This window comes from Rhineura floridana, chromosome 7 (assembly GCF_030035675.1).
Source record: "Rhineura floridana isolate rRhiFlo1 chromosome 7, rRhiFlo1.hap2, whole genome shotgun sequence".
NCBI lineage: Eukaryota > Metazoa > Chordata > Lepidosauria > Squamata > Rhineuridae > Rhineura > Rhineura floridana.
This window is the reverse complement of record NC_084486.1, coordinates 7,369,098-7,386,829: the sequence shown is the minus strand read 5'-3', so window position 1 is coordinate 7,386,829 and position 17,732 is coordinate 7,369,098. Positions and strand designations below refer to the sequence as shown.

The 17,732-nt window shown below is 43.4% G+C and overlaps 1 protein-coding gene across 22 annotated transcripts in view; it reads left to right on the top strand.

Annotated features, from left to right (window-relative positions):
* The window catches only part of CAMK2G (calcium/calmodulin dependent protein kinase II gamma), a 267,247-nt gene that overhangs the window by 150,739 nt on the left and 98,776 nt on the right, over positions 1–17,732 (top strand). For all 22 annotated transcript variants that reach the window (XM_061634805.1, XM_061634808.1, XM_061634804.1 and 19 more), the window contains exons 7-12: positions 6,115–6,217; positions 7,215–7,298; positions 8,260–8,354; positions 9,679–9,801; positions 12,641–12,724; positions 13,103–13,145. In XM_061634805.1, the coding sequence (XP_061490789.1) occupies positions 6,115–6,217; positions 7,215–7,298; positions 8,260–8,354; positions 9,679–9,801; positions 12,641–12,724; positions 13,103–13,145 (532 nt within the window). The remainder of the gene's footprint in view (positions 1–6,114; positions 6,218–7,214; positions 7,299–8,259; positions 8,355–9,678; positions 9,802–12,640; positions 12,725–13,102; positions 13,146–17,732) is intronic.

The window sequence follows — 17,732 nt, the reverse complement described above, 5'->3', positions numbered from 1 at the left end:
TAGATAATACAGGGTTCTGTATCATGGGAAAGCTTCTTAGTGCATTGTTGAATGCACTTAGAAGCCCCTTTCAGACCTTCCTGTTCAATGCATGACGGTTTGTTGGTTTTTAGAATATTACACCACGTTTTTTACTTTAAAATCTTGCAATGCGACTTGTATAACAGAAATCTTAGCTTGATCCTGTGCTGCTTTCTTCAGCCACCATCAGAGAGAGGAGTAGCCCAAATGACAGGGGGTCCCTCCCAGGCAAGGAGTAAAGAGACATGGTCTGGGGACAGCAGGCAGCTTCAAGGCAAACAACTTGTTGGGATAACTACCAGAGCTAAACTGAGCTATTATTTATGGATGCAGGTTCTAAACTCAGGAACTTGAAGTGATGTTTCTGAACATGCTGCCCAAGCATTTTTTTTTTACAGGAACATGTGGCTTGTATTTTGCTCTGCCTAGAGACAAATATATATCCCATGATAATTGTAGGAAAAGACATTATTTTTGGTTCAGGAATCAGGCAGTTAGGCCTGTTAGATGAGCCTTCTGCACTGATGGTTATTCCCTCCTCATTCACAAATTTAAGAGCTTTTGTGTTTTGTTTATGAGGAAGGCTTTCAGGGGAGACATGAAAATTATCTTGACATTTTTTGAGTATTCACCAGGAATGCTTGTAAAATGCAAGTGGGTTTGCAAGTTGGCGGTGGATGGGTCACACACCACTAATGTGATGATGTCAATGTAATCTTTGGGATTAAGATGTTTAAACCTGAACTGGCTATCAGACCAGCCTCCCACCAAGGAGGTATTAGAAATAAGTATATAATATCTGGACATTAAAGTTCTTACATAATTGCTTATGGATGTCCAGTCTTCCTAATGAATTGCTGGTGAACTACTTCATTATTCCATTATGTTGCATTTGGGTCCACTAAGACTTTAATTTTAAAAGAGGTGCATTCCCTATTCTTATGTAAGGCTGAAGCTCTCACAATCAACCTATAATCATAATCCAGATTCAGCTGTGATATTTCTTTATTTTATTTATTTATTTAATCCCTAGGGCCACACTAAACTCAGACTTAAACACACACCTTCAAGATCATAGCACATGTTTCTAGACACTTGGTCACAACACAAATCTCAAAACAGGATGGTGGATTTGAACTTTCAAGCACTTTAATCCTTGCCTACCACATCGAGTTCTTCAGGTGTACCTGGTCTACCCTCACTGTGGAACATAACAGAATTGTTTCCTAGGCCCCCAAATTTCTACGTATCCGGCAAACGGATGCATCTGCTTCTCAGAAGAACTGGATGCCATTAGCGCCGACTGACAACTTTCGTTCCTGTCTTGGAACATTATGGGCTGGAACAACAAACCCCCGGATGCAGACCTGGATTATTTTCTTCACGACTTCATGATAGTATGTTTACAAGAGACATGGCTGACCCAAGGCAATCCTTTGTGTATCCACGGTTTTAGAACCTTCTCCTCCCCAGCTACCAGGACTAACACCAAAGGCCGCGGCAGCGGGGGCCTCAGTATTTCTGTCTCTGTTGACTTTCCGGTCGAGATTTACCCAATTGAGCTAACAGGCACCCAATACCTCATGGCAGTGAGACTAGAGGGGCCCTATACTGGGTCACTTATTATTGTTAACGTCTATCTCCCACCGAGTCTAGCTAAGTCTAGGAGCCCCGGTAATGTTTGCAACCTTCTTGCCGACGCTTTATCACAGTTAGAACAACAATTCCCCCATGCCAACCTGATCCTGTGTGGCGACTTTAACGCCAGACTGGGGAACGCCAGGTCGGGGCCCGGGGCCTCTACAAATCATGGCCCCAGTCCCCACCTGGCATGGAGTGACAGAGTCTCCCTTGATCTAATAACCAATAAGCAAGGCTACAGGCTATTAGACCTTTCACTCTTGTACAATCTTGAATGTTTGCACGGCTCCCCCGTAGATGCATCCAAAGGGGCGTATACACACTTAACCAGTGGGGGCGCTAGTGTTATAGATTATATCTTTATAGACAAGGCGCTTTACCCGCAAGTCTCAATTTTTGATTTGATAAACAGGGCTGACAGTGATCATTTCCCCCTTTTAATGCTTTTAAAGCTGCAGCACCCCGTTCCCTCTGTTGCTCACACGAGTTTAGAGGGAACGCTAGTATCAGAACGGAGAGTCCGTTGGTCCACTTCTGTGCAGTCCTCCATCTCTAGCCTTTTGACTTCTAATCTCCCTCTCTCCATTAATAGTGCTTTGGCAGACCCAGCACTAGATGCACTGGAGCTGTACCAGTCTATCGCATCCTTTTTCAGACCCATGCTGACCCAGAGTAGACAAGCTGTGGCTCTGTGGCGTTCGAGGCCCGCTTGGTTTGATCTCGAATGCAAAAGCTTCAGGAAACAGCTTGCAAATTACGCACGATGCGCGATTAGAGACCCTGATAACTTCGCACGAGCTCATCTACTGGCACTGCGCACTTCTTATAAGCTTTTGCTAAAAAAGAAAAAAGCACAGTATGCTAGATCTCAATGGCAGCAACTAGCACAGGCGGTCATAGGGAAAAACGAGCGCTTGTTCTGGGAAATAGTGGCCAGGGGGCATGCGAACGTCAAGACCCCTCAGTCCTAATTTGATCTCGGCTGATCTTTGGCATGCCCATTTTACCAAACTTTATGCACCCCCAAATGAAGCCACTATAATTCCCTGCTGCTCTTTGGAGTCCTTTTTACCTGCCTGGTCTCCAGTAACTGTAGAGCAGGTTAAAATACTTATATCCACTCTGGGGGACAGCAAGGCACCTGGGGAAGACATGCTGCCTCCCGAGCTTTTTAAAAACTTCCCTGCTTGGTGGGCCCCCATTCTAGCCCGGCTGTTCACACAATTGAACAACAGTGGCATTTTCCCAGAGGGCTGGAAACAGAGTGTCGTTGTCCCTATATACAAGAAAGGGAACAGGCAGGACCTGAATAACTAGCGCCCTATCAGTCTCCTTGACATTGCCGCCAAACTATAATGCTAAATTTCTCCTAGTGAAATTGGAAGAGTGGGAGACAGCCAATAATATCATCTTTCCTGAACAAGCGGGTTTCCGCAAAGGACAAAGCACGATTGACCATTGCCTAACTCTTTACACTATTGCAAGGCAATGTGTGCTAGGCCCCACGAAACACCTCTATGCTGCATTTATAGATTTGGCAGTGGCATTTGATTCCATCGACAGATCAATGCTGTGGTCTAAGCTAGCACAACCATCGACAAACAACTTCTATTCCTTATTAGGGAATTGTACACAGATAATAAAGCAAGAGTGAGGGTGGGTTACTTGGGTTCGCTTTCAGATCCCATCGCCTCAAATAGGGGAGTAAAACAGGGATGCTTGTTAGCCCCTTTACTTATTACTTTTTATCTTAATGATATAGTCACTGAGCTGACGGGGCCAGAATTTCTCCCCCCAGCAGTTGGGAACAGGAAGGTTTCAGTCCTCCTGTACGCAGACGACATGATCCTGCTTTCTATTACACGCATGGGGTTAAAGAGACTACTTTCAAAATGCAGTGCTTAAAGGAAAAATTACAGATAAACCATGCCAAAACTAAAGTCATGGTTTTCGGTAAAAGGCACAGAAATTTTCCTTGGTCTATGGATGGCCAACGAATCGAGCAATGCCGCTCCTTTAAATACCTACGTATAATTTTCCAGGATAATCTTGCATGGAAAAAACATATTGACCACACCAAAGTTACTGCTCTTAGAACATGCAGTGCCATCCTGAGCTTTTACAGGTCCACAGGTGGTAATCTCATCCCCCCAGCACTGAAAATTTATAACAGCAAAGTTTTACCGCAGATCTTGTACAGCGCCCCGGTTTGGGGCCTGGAGGGTCCCCTTCTATGCAATCTTGAGGTGGTCCAGAACAGCTTTTTAAAAAAACTTTTGCGTTTGCCCATAGGCACGCCGGCGGCATTGTTGCGAGCTGAGACGGGTATTTCTCCTGTCAGTGCTCATATCCATTGCGCATTGCTCAGTTTTTGGGAGTCAATCCAAAACTCTCAGTCTAAGCTCAGTTTGAAATTATGCGTCGAGCGGGCCTCCAGAGACAAATTCTGGGGTGGAAAAATCCTTGGTATATACCATTTGTACCACATTTCACCTCCGGCCTCCGGTATCCATGATAGAACAAGGCTGAAAGAGGCAATTTTCCCCCACTGTCACTGGTTAGATAGGCTAGCAATCAATAACTCCAAACCCTTCAGATGGTTTGGGGCTATAAAAAAGGACCACCGAAGGGCAAACTATCTGGCCCATTCCATGTCACCAACGCTTAGACAAGCTTTCACGGCACTCCGGTTCCAGTCAATGCCGAACGCTGTACTGGAGGGCCGTTATAACCAGACCCCATGGAGCCAGCGATTTTGCATTTGTGGGACCAAGGCAGTTGAGGACCTCCCGCATTACTTATTAGAATGCCCCCTTTATGCACATCCGAGGTCCAGAATTCTGGGTGAATTTCTAATACGGGGGAGGTCTGTGCAGGATATCATCATCTTCCTTGTAGCAGACAAAGATTCTGCGGTTACACACAGGGTCGCTCTCTTTGCCTGTGCTGCACATAAGATCCGTGCGGCACAGCTGGCTCAATTGTCGAGTAATTCATAGGGGATAAGTTTTGCCCTGTACACCTCTTGAAATTTACCAAAGAATGTTTTAACTGTAGTTTTATATAATGATCAGCGATTCTGTATGTTGCAATGGCCTACGGCTAGGCAATAAAACTGACTGACTGGATTCCTAGGCATCCATTTGGCCTAATTTCTGGACGCTTATCCACTCTGAATCAGCCTAGAACAAAAGCTGCAGTTACCATGAATGTCAGAAGCCACGGAAAATAAATGGTGTCGCTGGTTGTTCAGTGCTTAGCCCAGATAATGATCCTGCTTCCTAACACTGTGGAACACCCTCACCAGCCAAAAAGGTTAAATTGAGTGATTTTTAATAAGGTGAAAAACTCAGACCAGGTGGGATCCGGAACCCTGTTTCCAATTAAATTTCATCATCTGCTTAGGCAGGGTTTCCCTGCTACTTCAGAAGTGAAATGATGCCAGCCCAGGGCAGTGCTTACTTCAGTAGATTTCTGAGCCCTTTGCTTTTATCTTCTCTGATTATTCGCACCAGAGTTGTTTTAGTTTTGTATGCCAGGAGGAGAAAAGGGAACAGTCTCCTGTCCTAAGCAAAGAGGGAAGAATATAGTGACATGGCAACAGAGATCTTACAGTAATAAATCCTTGCAGATGAAAATTTCCAACAGAGCTTGTGTTAAATCAGCAGGCGGAGCGCTGCAATGACTTACTTCTCGTCTGCATTTCTCCTTTCAGCAGTCCTTAGCAGGGTGGTGTGTATTATTCCATGATGGACTTTATATTGATCAGAAAAAGAGCACGTTTCTGTCCCTTTAAAGCTGCCCGACATAGGCTTGAAAGAGTTTGAGCTGTGTCTTGTGAGAGCTGAGCAGGGTTTCCCATGGCAGAGATTGGGCTTGCATAGCTTCCTGCCCATCATTCATTCATTACCTCCCACATGTCTAGCAAAAGCAGAATAAATTATGAAAAAGGGTTCTAATTTGCATAACTTGGGCGTTCTTGGTTTTTTAGTTGCATAACTTCAGATCCCTTGTTGTAGAGCTCTATGCAGATAAATCACTGTATACATGGTCTTGCATATTATCCTCTTGTTTACTTGTCCAGTGCCTTGGGGACCTCATGTGATGTTCATTGGGAGTTGTATCAGAGCAGTTGGCTATGTCTGCTGCATTGTGATGTCTCCACAAGGATGTACCATAAGCAAATCCAAAGAAAGTGCACAGTCAGTGCCACCTACTGTCAATATACAGTATATTAAATAACTTGCCTTGGATTGCAAAGGGTTGCCAAGGAGAATTCTATCTGAACTAACTACATCATCTTTCTGGGTGTGTGTGCACAATATAGGTGCAAGATTAAACCTGGATTTAAATGGCAGTTTTGAAGCTGAAGAGGAAATTTGGAGAGGGACCAAAATATTGCAGAGGGAATGTATTTATTAGAGGTTTACCTTTTCTTCTTCACCACTTTAGCCTGAGAACTTGCTACTTGCAAGTAAGTGCAAGGGTGCTGCTGTCAAACTGGCTGACTTCGGACTTGCAATTGAAGTTCAGGGGGAGCAACAGGCATGGTTTGGTAAGTGTTTCAGAATATATTTTCCTCATGTTCCTCGGTGCTTCTCCAAATAAGAGGAATGTAAGATTGTCCAAAAGGCTGTGCTCTGATTTAAAGGGATATTGACAATGGTATACATTATGCCTGTGGAAATAATGTCACCAGTAATGGATCTGTCTAGTCTGTGCAGCAAAAACTTTTTGTGGAGATATGTTTGAATAGCTTATGGTCAATCTTTTCCCATAAAAATGCAGCCATGCAAATTTACTCACAATAGTTCTGTCGATCTTAATGAGCTTTATCTGGGCTGGGTGACAGACTGTCTGCTGGGTGACTTGGCAAACTTCCATGTGCTCACACTTGTAATAAATAGCTGTTAGCTAGAAATGCCAAATGTTTGCAGTAATACACCACACTAAGAGTAGTGTGACTGCCACCAAAAGCAGTGGCAAAGTACAATGGCCATCCAAGTACTTTGCTGCCTAAACTGTATCCTCCCCTACAATTTCTGACTTCATCTATCAGTCCTTCATGTTCTTCATCTCCTCCTGTCCACCCTTAAGTCTAGTAATCCTAAAATATGTGAAGCTGCCTTCAGAGTTCTACCCACTCCACATCATTCACTTCCACTTGTGGTAGTAGGGAACGGAGCATGTTGATACATATTTGCTTCCCTCCCTTCCTACTACCTGAATGGGACTTAGTGGCAGCCTCTGTTCCAGATGGTCCCTGTGTATGAGTCCGGTGTTGACAGCTGCAAGTTCTGTTTGGGTATATTGAACATAATAGAATATGATATGGCACAAGGTTTTCTGGTCTAGGAACTAATAGGATGTTATTTCATTTACTTTGTTATTGATAGCCTAAGGTCCCTAATACTTTCTCTACTCTGTCTGAATATCCTTGTTTCTTTAAACTGCTGAAGAGAAATGGACACCTGCATTTTGTGCCAGGCTTCTTGTGTGAGAATGGCAATTTCAAGCTGCTGAGTCTATTTCATACTATTGTGTTCTGGCAGGGTTTGCTGGTACTCCAGGCTACCTGTCCCCTGAGGTTTTAAGGAAAGATCCTTATGGAAAACCAGTGGATATATGGGCATGTGGTAAGGCTACCTAGCATTCATAATGGTTGGGTTTTGTGTGCATGCTTAAAATTAGACTTAACTCTTGTGAGTTTGTCTGGACTCTTCTTAAAAATAGTCTTAGGTTAGTAGCCATTGCCAGATCTTGTAATGAAATTTATTACTTAATTGTTCATTTTACAGTAATGCAGAACACAAGGACAGCTATTTTGATGAGTTTGTTTTTTAGAAAAATAATTCATGACGGAATTGAGTGTCATTATGAAGACCTAGGAAATCAATTGTACACACTGCCTTGCCATAGTTTGAACATTGAGGAGACCATCACAGAAGAGCTTTCTCAGTGTTTTCACTGAGGCTTAGAGCCTCTATGCACCCGGGGCTTGTGGTTTTAGTACCCACTAGGATATATGATGAAGATCCTCCGTGGCGCAGAGTGGTAAGCGGCGGTAATGCAGCCGAAGCTCTGCTCACGGCCAGAGTTTGATTCCAACTGAAGGAGGAAGTTGAATCTCCGGTAAAAGGGGTCAAGGTCCACTCAGCCTGCCATCCATCCGTGGTCGGTAAAATGAGTACCCGGCATATGCTGGGGGGTAAAGAAAGGCCGGGGAAGAAACTGGCAATCCCACCCCATATATACGGTCTGCCTAGTAAACGTTGCAAGACGTCACCCTAAGAGTCGGAAACGACTTGCACTACAAGTGCGGGGACACCTTTACCTTTAGGATATATGATGACTGAGGAACCAAAAGTGTTTCCTTATCTCCTATGCGCTAGTTTTAAAATTGAACTCTTGGTGTTGCAGATGAATTACAGCACCTTAGGAGATGGTGTGGCATGACAGTGAGGGAAAGCTGAGTCCATCCACAGAAGGTGGGAGTGACAGAGTCTAAACTTGGGTGATAAGACTATATTGTGATAATGAGCCACAGGCTTAATTGGAGCTAGCTAGTGTCATTATAATTCTTCTCTTCTCCCCCAGGTGTTATTCTGTACATATTACTAGTGGGGTATCCCCCATTTTGGGATGAAGATCAGCACAAACTGTATCAACAGATCAAAGCAGGCGCCTATGATGTAAGACAATTACTTTCTGTATGGTTCCTTCCACTTAGTTGGCTGAAGTAAGCCTATATAGATAGATTGTGATTAGTATGCAATGTGCAAAGAGCTATTAGATGTGTTGCTCTTCTGTAACTGGTTCTTTGTAGACTACAGGTGGGGAGGTGATAGATGGGATAGTGTCAGATCAGTGTAGTCAAGCCTTGGCTGCTCTTGCATGGACTGCCGTAGTTAACAGACTTCTCAGCTTATGGTCAATTATGCTTAATTGACAACCCTTCTATAGTCACCACCAGTTGGTGGTTAAGGCCCTCTTAAATTATTGATCATGTGGAGCTAATGGGACTTGGCTGCAGTCTGCTCAGCAGTGAGGCTTATTTTCAATGAACCACCACCATTTTAGCTTATTCTGTAGGAGTGCAGCAAACACAACAATGTTGCAAATTTAACAAACCACATTATGCCAAACCAAAAATTGCTGTTCCTGGGATCTTATTGATATATCTGTATGATCACTTTTCCTAGTTCTGTTCTTCAAACCAGAGGTTGGGCAGTGAGATTTCTGCTGACTCAGCTGTTCTCCATATCTGCCAGCTGTGATATGTGGAGATCAGGTGTATTTCATGACTGCACCTGGTCCCTGAAGAACTTGGAGGAGGGAGGCAGAGGGAAGAGTATGTGCAATTTCTGCCTTGGCTCTCCCTTAAAAAAAGTTGGGATAAACCATTTAAAAATCAGAACAAGTAAACAAGTTGATGGTCTGAGCACTTTAAACTCTAGTTTTCCACTCTATGCCTGTAATTCCATACTGGGGACCAAAGCTCAGTGCTTTACATGTAAAAAGTACCATGATCAGTCCCCACCATCTCCAGTTAAAAATGATCCATAGGAGCTGATGGAAGAAACCCGTCTGAGACTCACAGGAGCTGCTGCTAATTGGAATAGACAGTATTACAGTGAACAAATACCTTCAAATGTTATAAGGCATCTTCCTGTCTTCTTGTGTGCTGAAATCTGCCTTTTCTATAGCGTCTGAGATAGCACAGACTTGATTAGCAAGAAGAAGGGGGGAGAGGGTTAAAAAGACCCACTATTCCCCTGTTCTCATGTTAGCTGAATTAAACCCCAGGCAGTGAAGCAACCAATATTCTGCCCCCACCCAGAGTAAGTGTTGCTCAAATGTTGAATCTGAAAAAGCCCTCACGTTCATATGTGTGCCAAAGTTGATGGCTTAAAAGATAGAATGTTACAGTGGGTTCAGTGTGAAGCATGACTGGAGGAAGCCACCTATGTACAGGAGTGTGTGTCAGGCATTCCACATCTGCTCTCTTGCTTCTAGTTTCCATCTCCAGAGTGGGATACTGTGACTCCAGAAGCAAAGAACTTAATCAACCAGATGCTGACAATAAACCCAGCAAAACGCATCACAGCTGATCAGGCTCTTAAGCACCCATGGGTCTGTGTAAGTATCTCCCTTCCCTGACTCCATCCTGATTGGAAGGGTATGTATTTATGTATCTATGTATTTGATTTATATTCTGCCTCCCAGAAGTAGCCCTGGGCGGCAAACAAAAACACTAAAAGCACTTTAAAACATCTTAAAAACAAAAGACTTTAAAACATATTATACAGCCACTAGAGTGGCTGTATACTATAGCCAGTGGGGATTTTTCACATTCCGCAATGTTAAATTGAAAATACCCCCCATGCCATTCTGATGCTTCCCATAAGCTCATTTCAAAACAAAACCTTAAATAACTTATAGTCCTGAACTCAGAAACGCTTGCTTAACAACCCTGTCAATTTTCATGGCGATACACAAAACAGTCAGAGAGAATAGACAGTTCAAAGTGTAAAAAGAGAGAAAAAAACCCCAGAGCCCTTTTGGACTTTTTTCTCTGTTCTCATAATCTGTTGAAATTCATTAAAAATCAGCCATGTTCACAGAGTACCTGTAATCCTAATACTGACGTTGCCCCATACTCTAACCTTCATCTGCTGCAGTTTAAAAGTTTAAAAAATGCCTGGCTGATTTTTAATTAATTTAATAAATTTTGGGTGGGACCCAATGATAGCGCGGAGCATGCTCAGTAAGAACCAACTGTCAGAGTTCTAAAAGCCTCACAGCTGCTGGGCTTGCCTAATCAGAGGACCACACCCACACCAGACTTGATTTCATGTGAGACAGTCATGGCTTCCCTCAAAGAATCCTGGGAAGTGTAGTTTGTGAATTTATTTATTTATTTTTATTTATTTTATTAGATTTATATACCGCCCGACTAGCATTAGCTCTCTGGGCGGTGAACAACAGAATATAAAAATACAAAACATCCCAGATCTCATAATAAATACAGCATAAACATATATAAAACAAGAAATCAAAAACAATTACAACAAAATTTAAAACTAAAACGAGTTACATATTAAAACGCCATAGCAAAGAGGCAAGTCTTAACCTGGTGCCGAAAGGAGAGCAATGCTGGCGCCATACGCACCTCTTCGGGGAGACTGTTCCACAGTTCGGGGGCCACCACTGAGGAGGCCCTAGATCTTGTCACCATCCTCCGAGCCTCCCTATGAGACGGAACTCAGAGGAGGGCCTTCGATGTGGAGCGTAGTGTACGAGCAGGTTCATATCGGGAGAGGGTGCTAAGAGACTCCTATTCCCCTGAGAGAATGGTTTAACAGTCAGCCACTCTGACTGAAGGTCTGTGAGGGGAACAGGGCGTCTCCTAGCAACTCTCAGCACCCTTCACTAACTACACTTCCCAGGATTCTTTGAGAGAAGCCATGACTGTCCAAAGTGAAAGAAAGGCCTGGTGTGGATGTGGCCAGGGAAAGCTTTGGTTTAAATTTGGGTGGGAGGCTACATGTGTCTGCTGTAGAATAAAAAGGTGGGGGAAAGGCTGAAAAAGAATGATTCTGTTTACAATGTTTTCCTTTTGGAAAGGAAAGGGGCTTGCCTTCTGCCCAGTGCTCACCCACCCAATCTCCTCCCCTCCCACTCCCTGCCCCTTCCCTGGGTCAGTGTTGGACTACGACCTGGGAGAACAGGGTTTGAATCCCCACACAGCCATGAAGCTGACTGGGTGACCTTGGGCCAGTCACTGCCTCTTAGCCTCAGAGGAAGGCAATGGTGAAATCACCTCTGAATACCGTTTACCATGAAAACCCTATTCAAAGGGTCGCAATAGGTGGGGATTGACTTGAAGGCAATCCATTTTCATTTTCAAACATGATTGCATAGAAATAAATCCCACTGAACTCAAAAAATATGCAAATGATCAAACCCACCCTCCCTTCTCTTTCCTCCTATCCCCTCCTCTTGCCCCTTCCCTCCCCCTTCCTTTGCCCCTCACTCCCCATCCTCTTCCAATCCCCTCTTTCCCCTTCCCCCTCCTCCCCTTCCTCCTCCCCATGGTCAGTTTTACCTATCTTAAACATGATTGCACAGAAGTAAATACAATTGAACTCTATAAGCATGCAAATGGTCAAACCTGCTCTCCCCTCCACCTTCCTTTGCCCCCCTCCAATACGCTCCTTCCCACTCCCCCTCCTCCTCCCCCATGGTCAGTGTTTCCTATCCTAACCAAGATTGCATAGGAGTAAATCCCATTGAAACTAAGACCTGCTTTTCCCCTCTCCTCTCCTCTCCCTTCCTCCTCCCCTGCCCACTCCAGCCCTCCCTCCCTCCCCCGGTCAGTTTTATCTATCCTAAGCATGATTGCACTATAGCTGCCCAATTTCCCTGCTTTTTAAAGTTTGATAGAATAGCTGTGAGCTATAGGTATGTTCTTAAACTGCAAGGTTTTTTGCCTATTAGTGAATTAAAGCAAAACACCTTTAAAAGACAACTTTAAAAACATCTTAAAAAGCAATTCCAGCACAGACGCAGACTGGGATGAAGTCTCTACTTAAAAGACTTGTTGAAAGGGGAAGGTCTTCGATAGACACCTAAAAGATAACAAAGATGGCACCTGTCTAATATTTAAGTGGAGGGAATTCCAAAGTGTTGGTGCCACGACACTAAAGGTCTGCTTCCTATGTTGTGCAGAATGGGCCTTCTAATAAGATGGTATGTGCAGGAGGCCCTCACCTGCAGAGCAGAGTGATCAACTGGGTATATAAGGGGTAAGACTATCTTTACTTAGAAGATAGTCATTTAGGTTATCACTAGGGCTGAAGCAAAGAACGGGGGAGACTTTTTGTGAATAATTGCTTTCCTTTCCTAAAAGAGGTGTAGGAGTGTTTGTGTGTGAGAGAGGGAGATCTAACAGCGTTCCTTGTTTTTTTCCCCCCAGCAACGATCCACTGTGGCCTCCATGATGCACAGACAGGAGACTGTCGAATGTTTGAGAAAATTCAATGCCAGAAGAAAGCTGAAGGTGAGTTGAAGGCACAGTCTTTATGTTTCCACTTTATATTGGGATTATGGAAGGTGGTGGTGATGCATATTTGGGTTAATGTATGTTACTGACACAGACATCTGGGTTCATGCTATATGTAGGGATGTCATGGCAGGAAAAGCAGAGTGAAATAATGTCGTTCATGCAATGGGAAGAAAATACATTTTGTGATCGTTAGGCCTGCCTGTCTTATATTGGCAAACTTCTGTTGTTTACTTTGTAGGCTACAGTAAATATGCATGCCTACTAGCATGGTATAGAATGTTCCCCAGGGGCCTGGTACCATACATGGTTATCTCGTCTATCCACTGAGAGAGCTGGCTGTGGGGCATTATTATATTTTCTCTCTCTTTTTAGGGTGCAATCCTCACAACAATGCTGGTGTCTCGGAATTTTTCAGGTAAGTATTCCCGCCTCTCTCTTTTTCCTGTTGCTCCTTCCTCATCCTTTATACATATATAGACAGACAGACAGACAGACAGAGGCCTTAATCCACGTGTTAAACAAATGTTAGAGAGTGAGTCCAGCAGGATGTGTTAAGTTGATTAAAGAAGAGTCCATGTGAGTCCACTAGGGAGATTTTCTGTAGTCATTATACATACAACTTGAAGTTAGAAAGGTACAGTCATGATCTACTTGAGAATTGGTTCAACCATCTGAAGACCCTTCATTGCAGTCATCTTGAAATGGACTACTCGGCATCCTTCAATTTTCTGTTAGGAACTCAGTTCTTTAGACTTTGCGGTGGCAGGCTTATTTCTTTCAGCTCAGAAGTGGAAGCTTAATTCCATGCAAGAACAAGACTCGTTACTGGATGAAATGGAATGAAATACCATTGCAGAGGGTCCTAAAAGCATTCAGACTGCTGCTGCTTGCTTGCTCTGAGCTTTTCGAAGCAGCTTTCTAGTTTACAGCTTTGTATTAAGATAACAGCAGTGCGGAGGCAGTCTTCATGCTGGCCTTGCCTGGCAAGCAGGTAACAATTGGGAAAGGCAGATAGGCTCTCCCTTGTTATCCTAGAATCGTGACCCTGGACTGTAGCCAAGAGCATGTATGATCCCAGATGTGACAATTGTCCTCTGCAGCGTCAGAGAATGGGAATTGACATATAGGTGACACTTCCTTTTCTCAAAAAGAGTTTGTTTTCATGTAATCGCAGAGTTCATTTCTACCCAGATTAGTCCCCTTCTCAAGTGGGTAGTCTCTGCATGTGCCTGGGAGTGGTGGTGTTGCCATCTTGTGCTCTCTTAGCCTTCCCAGAACAACCAACACTTGGACCATAGTAAGTCACTTTGTGATATTTCTTTCCAGGTGCCAGTGCTAGATCTTGACTGTTTAAATTTTATTTATTTATAGATATTGTTGGGAGGGTGGGGCTGCTACTAAGTAGGGGAAGCCTCCTGTTTCGTTAGGGTGCTTTTTCATGTCCATGCAGTTCTTTCAGAATGATTAGAAACAATCTTGTCTCTGTTGGGATTTATATTTTTTCAGTTATTAGCCTGTGTGTTTGTGTTTGTGGCTGATGAGTGGGCAGACAGAATATAGTCAGTGCTGGCTTTTTTTTAAAAAAAAAAGCATTTTGCTCTCCTTTGGAATTACTGTTTTAAAGTATTGGCTACGTGCTTTTCATGTGTGTTATTTGGCTGCGTTGTTCGTTTAGAACACCGAAACTAAAACTGAGACATTTTTAATTTTTCTTATTATTTGTAATTAAAAAGTACCTAACAGCAGACACTATATTAATAATTAGCTTCACAGAGACATATTTTCCCTATGAATATTCAAAGAGAGAGAGTGAAAGAGAGGTTACAAACCTCCCCCACCATGTCAAAGATTGCCTCCCTGTGGTCCCTTGACCTCAGTACCCCAAGGGGGTTCTTTGCTTCTGAGAACAGTCCCAATTCCCTTGGGTCACTGCTTCCCAGGCAAACTCTCCCTCTTCCAGGATTAGTTTTACGGTAGAACTCCCACCACCCCTTTCTTAGCTTCCACTCTGAATAAGGGGAATTCAGCGTACTAACGGAGATCCTAGAGCACACCTATTGTTACACCCTCTGCTCTAGGGCATTAACCCACACTAATCAATGGTAGTCAGTATCGTCCAGTGATCAAGGACTGAATTTAGAGTCATAGCCCCAAGCAATATACACCATTAATAAAAGGGTAGTTTATTTAAAAGAAAAGAAAGGCACATACAAAAAAAGAGCAGCATATATTTCCTTTAACCGGGCTAAACAAGAGATATATTTGCATAATACTGTAAGAGATTCAAACAATCAACACAACAAAACTTAACCTAGCTATACTCACGACAGTAAATGCCTGGTTCCCAACAGCGTCATCAGGCAGGTCAAGTAGTTGGAATAAAGGAACGGGAACAAGTAACTGAAGGATCAACCTTCATTTTTATGGGGTTTAGCTGGCAACAGGGAGAGGGCCAATTAGGCATCCTAGGCTCCCCTTCCGTGATTGCCTCCTTTGAAGATAAGGGGGGCTAGACAGTCCCATCCTGTGGTCCTGATCTGCAATACCCACTCTCCCTGACTTTGATCTCAGGAAGCAGATAAGAGATAACAGATAAGGCTCAGTTGTATCTTCTTGACATTTGCAAATTGTTTGTCTGACACTTGGACTTCTCCAGCAGAGTATCCTAGGGATCAACAAGCTCCCAGAATTCCCTCTGGTTGAACCATTTTAGCTTGACCAACTTTAACTCAAAGTTAGCTATTCTTGACACACCCTGCCACTTCTCACTATGCACAGTTTTTGTATATGTGCGTTTGGGAGGTACTTGTGGCAACAAGATCTTCTGTAGCTGTGGCAAGAAACAAGTCATTTTAGGTTACTATATTCTTCTAAGTTTTAAACTCTAGAATTAGTTGTAGGGAACTTTTTTCAGCTTGAGAGGTTCATTCCTAGATGGCAGCATCGGCGGGGAGGGGAATGTTGCATGCCAGTGCTGTGTAGGGGCCAGAGGCAAATGTGGGTGGGGTCAAAAAACTGGTGGTATAAGGGAGGTGATTCCAGCCCTGCAAAAATCAAAGGTCTCTATCCTCCCCATACATGCACCTCTCAAGCCTTCATTCAGGCACTGCATAGAGCAAGTAGCATTATCAAAGTTCATTCAAGCCATGCAGGAGCAGTTGGCACTGTGGATAAGGGCTAGTGAGGGGCTGTGCCTAGGGAGAAGGGACGTGGACTAAGGAGAGCCCCAAGGGCCAAATAGAGATTCCTTAAGGGCCACATTTGGTCCCCATGCTTAAGGTTACCCAATCTTGCTCTAGAACTCTGTATGCAGCACTGTATGTAGAAGGCAACACCTGAACTGGGAAATATTGCTGCTGGTGAGATCCCATGAAATAGGAATCTCTCAAACGTTCCTCCTTTATGTGTGTGTCAACACTGCTGGTTTAAGGAATTAAGCATCACAATGATTCAGTGTGGGGCAGTGGCAGAGGAAGCTGCTCAAGTACAGATACAGATTAGTATAATGCTTTTCTGATCTCCCCTCTGTGTACGGGGAGGTTAAGAGAGGGCTTCAGGTCTGTATTCTTGCTCCTCCACTCTGTCCACAGAGGGAAACACCTGGATCAAGAGGTGCCTCATGTATTTGAACATGATGTTTCCCTTAACCCCAATACTGAATTTACCAATTAGAATATTGTCAAGTATGACCCAAGCTGCCTGCATTTGAGTGGCTAAGCTTACAGTGATAGGAGACACATTTTAAGCTGCATTATCCGATGCCTTCAATCTCTGAATTATTATGAGCATAGAATAATTATAAGATTCATTGCTGTGTTGACTGAATGCCTAAGAGCCAATCTTATAACAAGAGACAGCTGAGTATGCTCAAATCTCATTAAACTCAGTGGGGCTTTCAGGTTTGGACTGTAAGCCTAGATGAGGCTGTAAGCCTAGATGGACTAGATGAGGGCTGTGTTCATTTATGTACAGTTTCTAGCACTCCATTGTTAATCTGGGTAAGTTAGAATGCACAGTTGACAATTTATGCTGTTTTTAAGTTCCATTATTTCAATAGGTCTTAGGTGTATCTGGTTTTGGATTGCACACATTTTCTTTCTATTATATTTTATGTATGAAACATGAGTGGGGAAACACACTAGGGGAGACAATGTTCCCATCCAAGGGAGATCAAGGAAAAATATGCTGAAACATTACATATAATTCAAAATTACAGGGCCATATTTCCATTAGTATAAAATATTTGATACAGATTGTTTTAAACTAATGGTTTTTTTCAAAACTTGAAAGGGACAAGTTTACTAAGAGCACCTTTTATTTCTGTTTTTCTCCAGGTATGGTCAGTGAGCATTAGGGGAGGGCAGATGGCATCCCTGCCCTAATTTCTCCTATTTGGGCAAATAGGTGTGGCAGCCACAGCCCCAAGATGACCATGTCTTGGGTTCCTGGGTCATGGATTAAGTAGGAAATAGCTTGTGTAAGCTCATGATATAATAAATTGCCTGTCTGAAGATGTTTTGAGGAACACTGTTGTGTTTGCCTTTGCTGTTACTCCTACCTTCTGCCCTGCTCTCTGTCTTCCCTATTCAGATCCAGGTCTTGACAGCCTTTTTGAGATAAGGTGACTAAAACTATACACAGTATTCCACATGTGGTTGCACCATAGGTTTATACAATGGCATTATGATATCAGTAGTTTTATTTTCAGTTCCTTTCCTAATGATTCCTAGCATAGAATTCACCTTTTTCACATCTGCTGCACACTGGGCCGACATTTTTATCAAGCTGTCCATTACAACCCCAAGGTCTCATTCCTGTTCATTCATTGCCAGTTCAGACCATGAGTGTATATGTGAAATTAAGTAGTTTTGCCCTGACATGCATCACTTTACGCTTGTTTACACTGAACTGCATTTACCATTTTATTGCCCATTCACTCAGTTTGGGGAGACCCTGTTGGAGCTCTTGCAATCCCTTTATGTTTCAACCACTCTGAAGAATT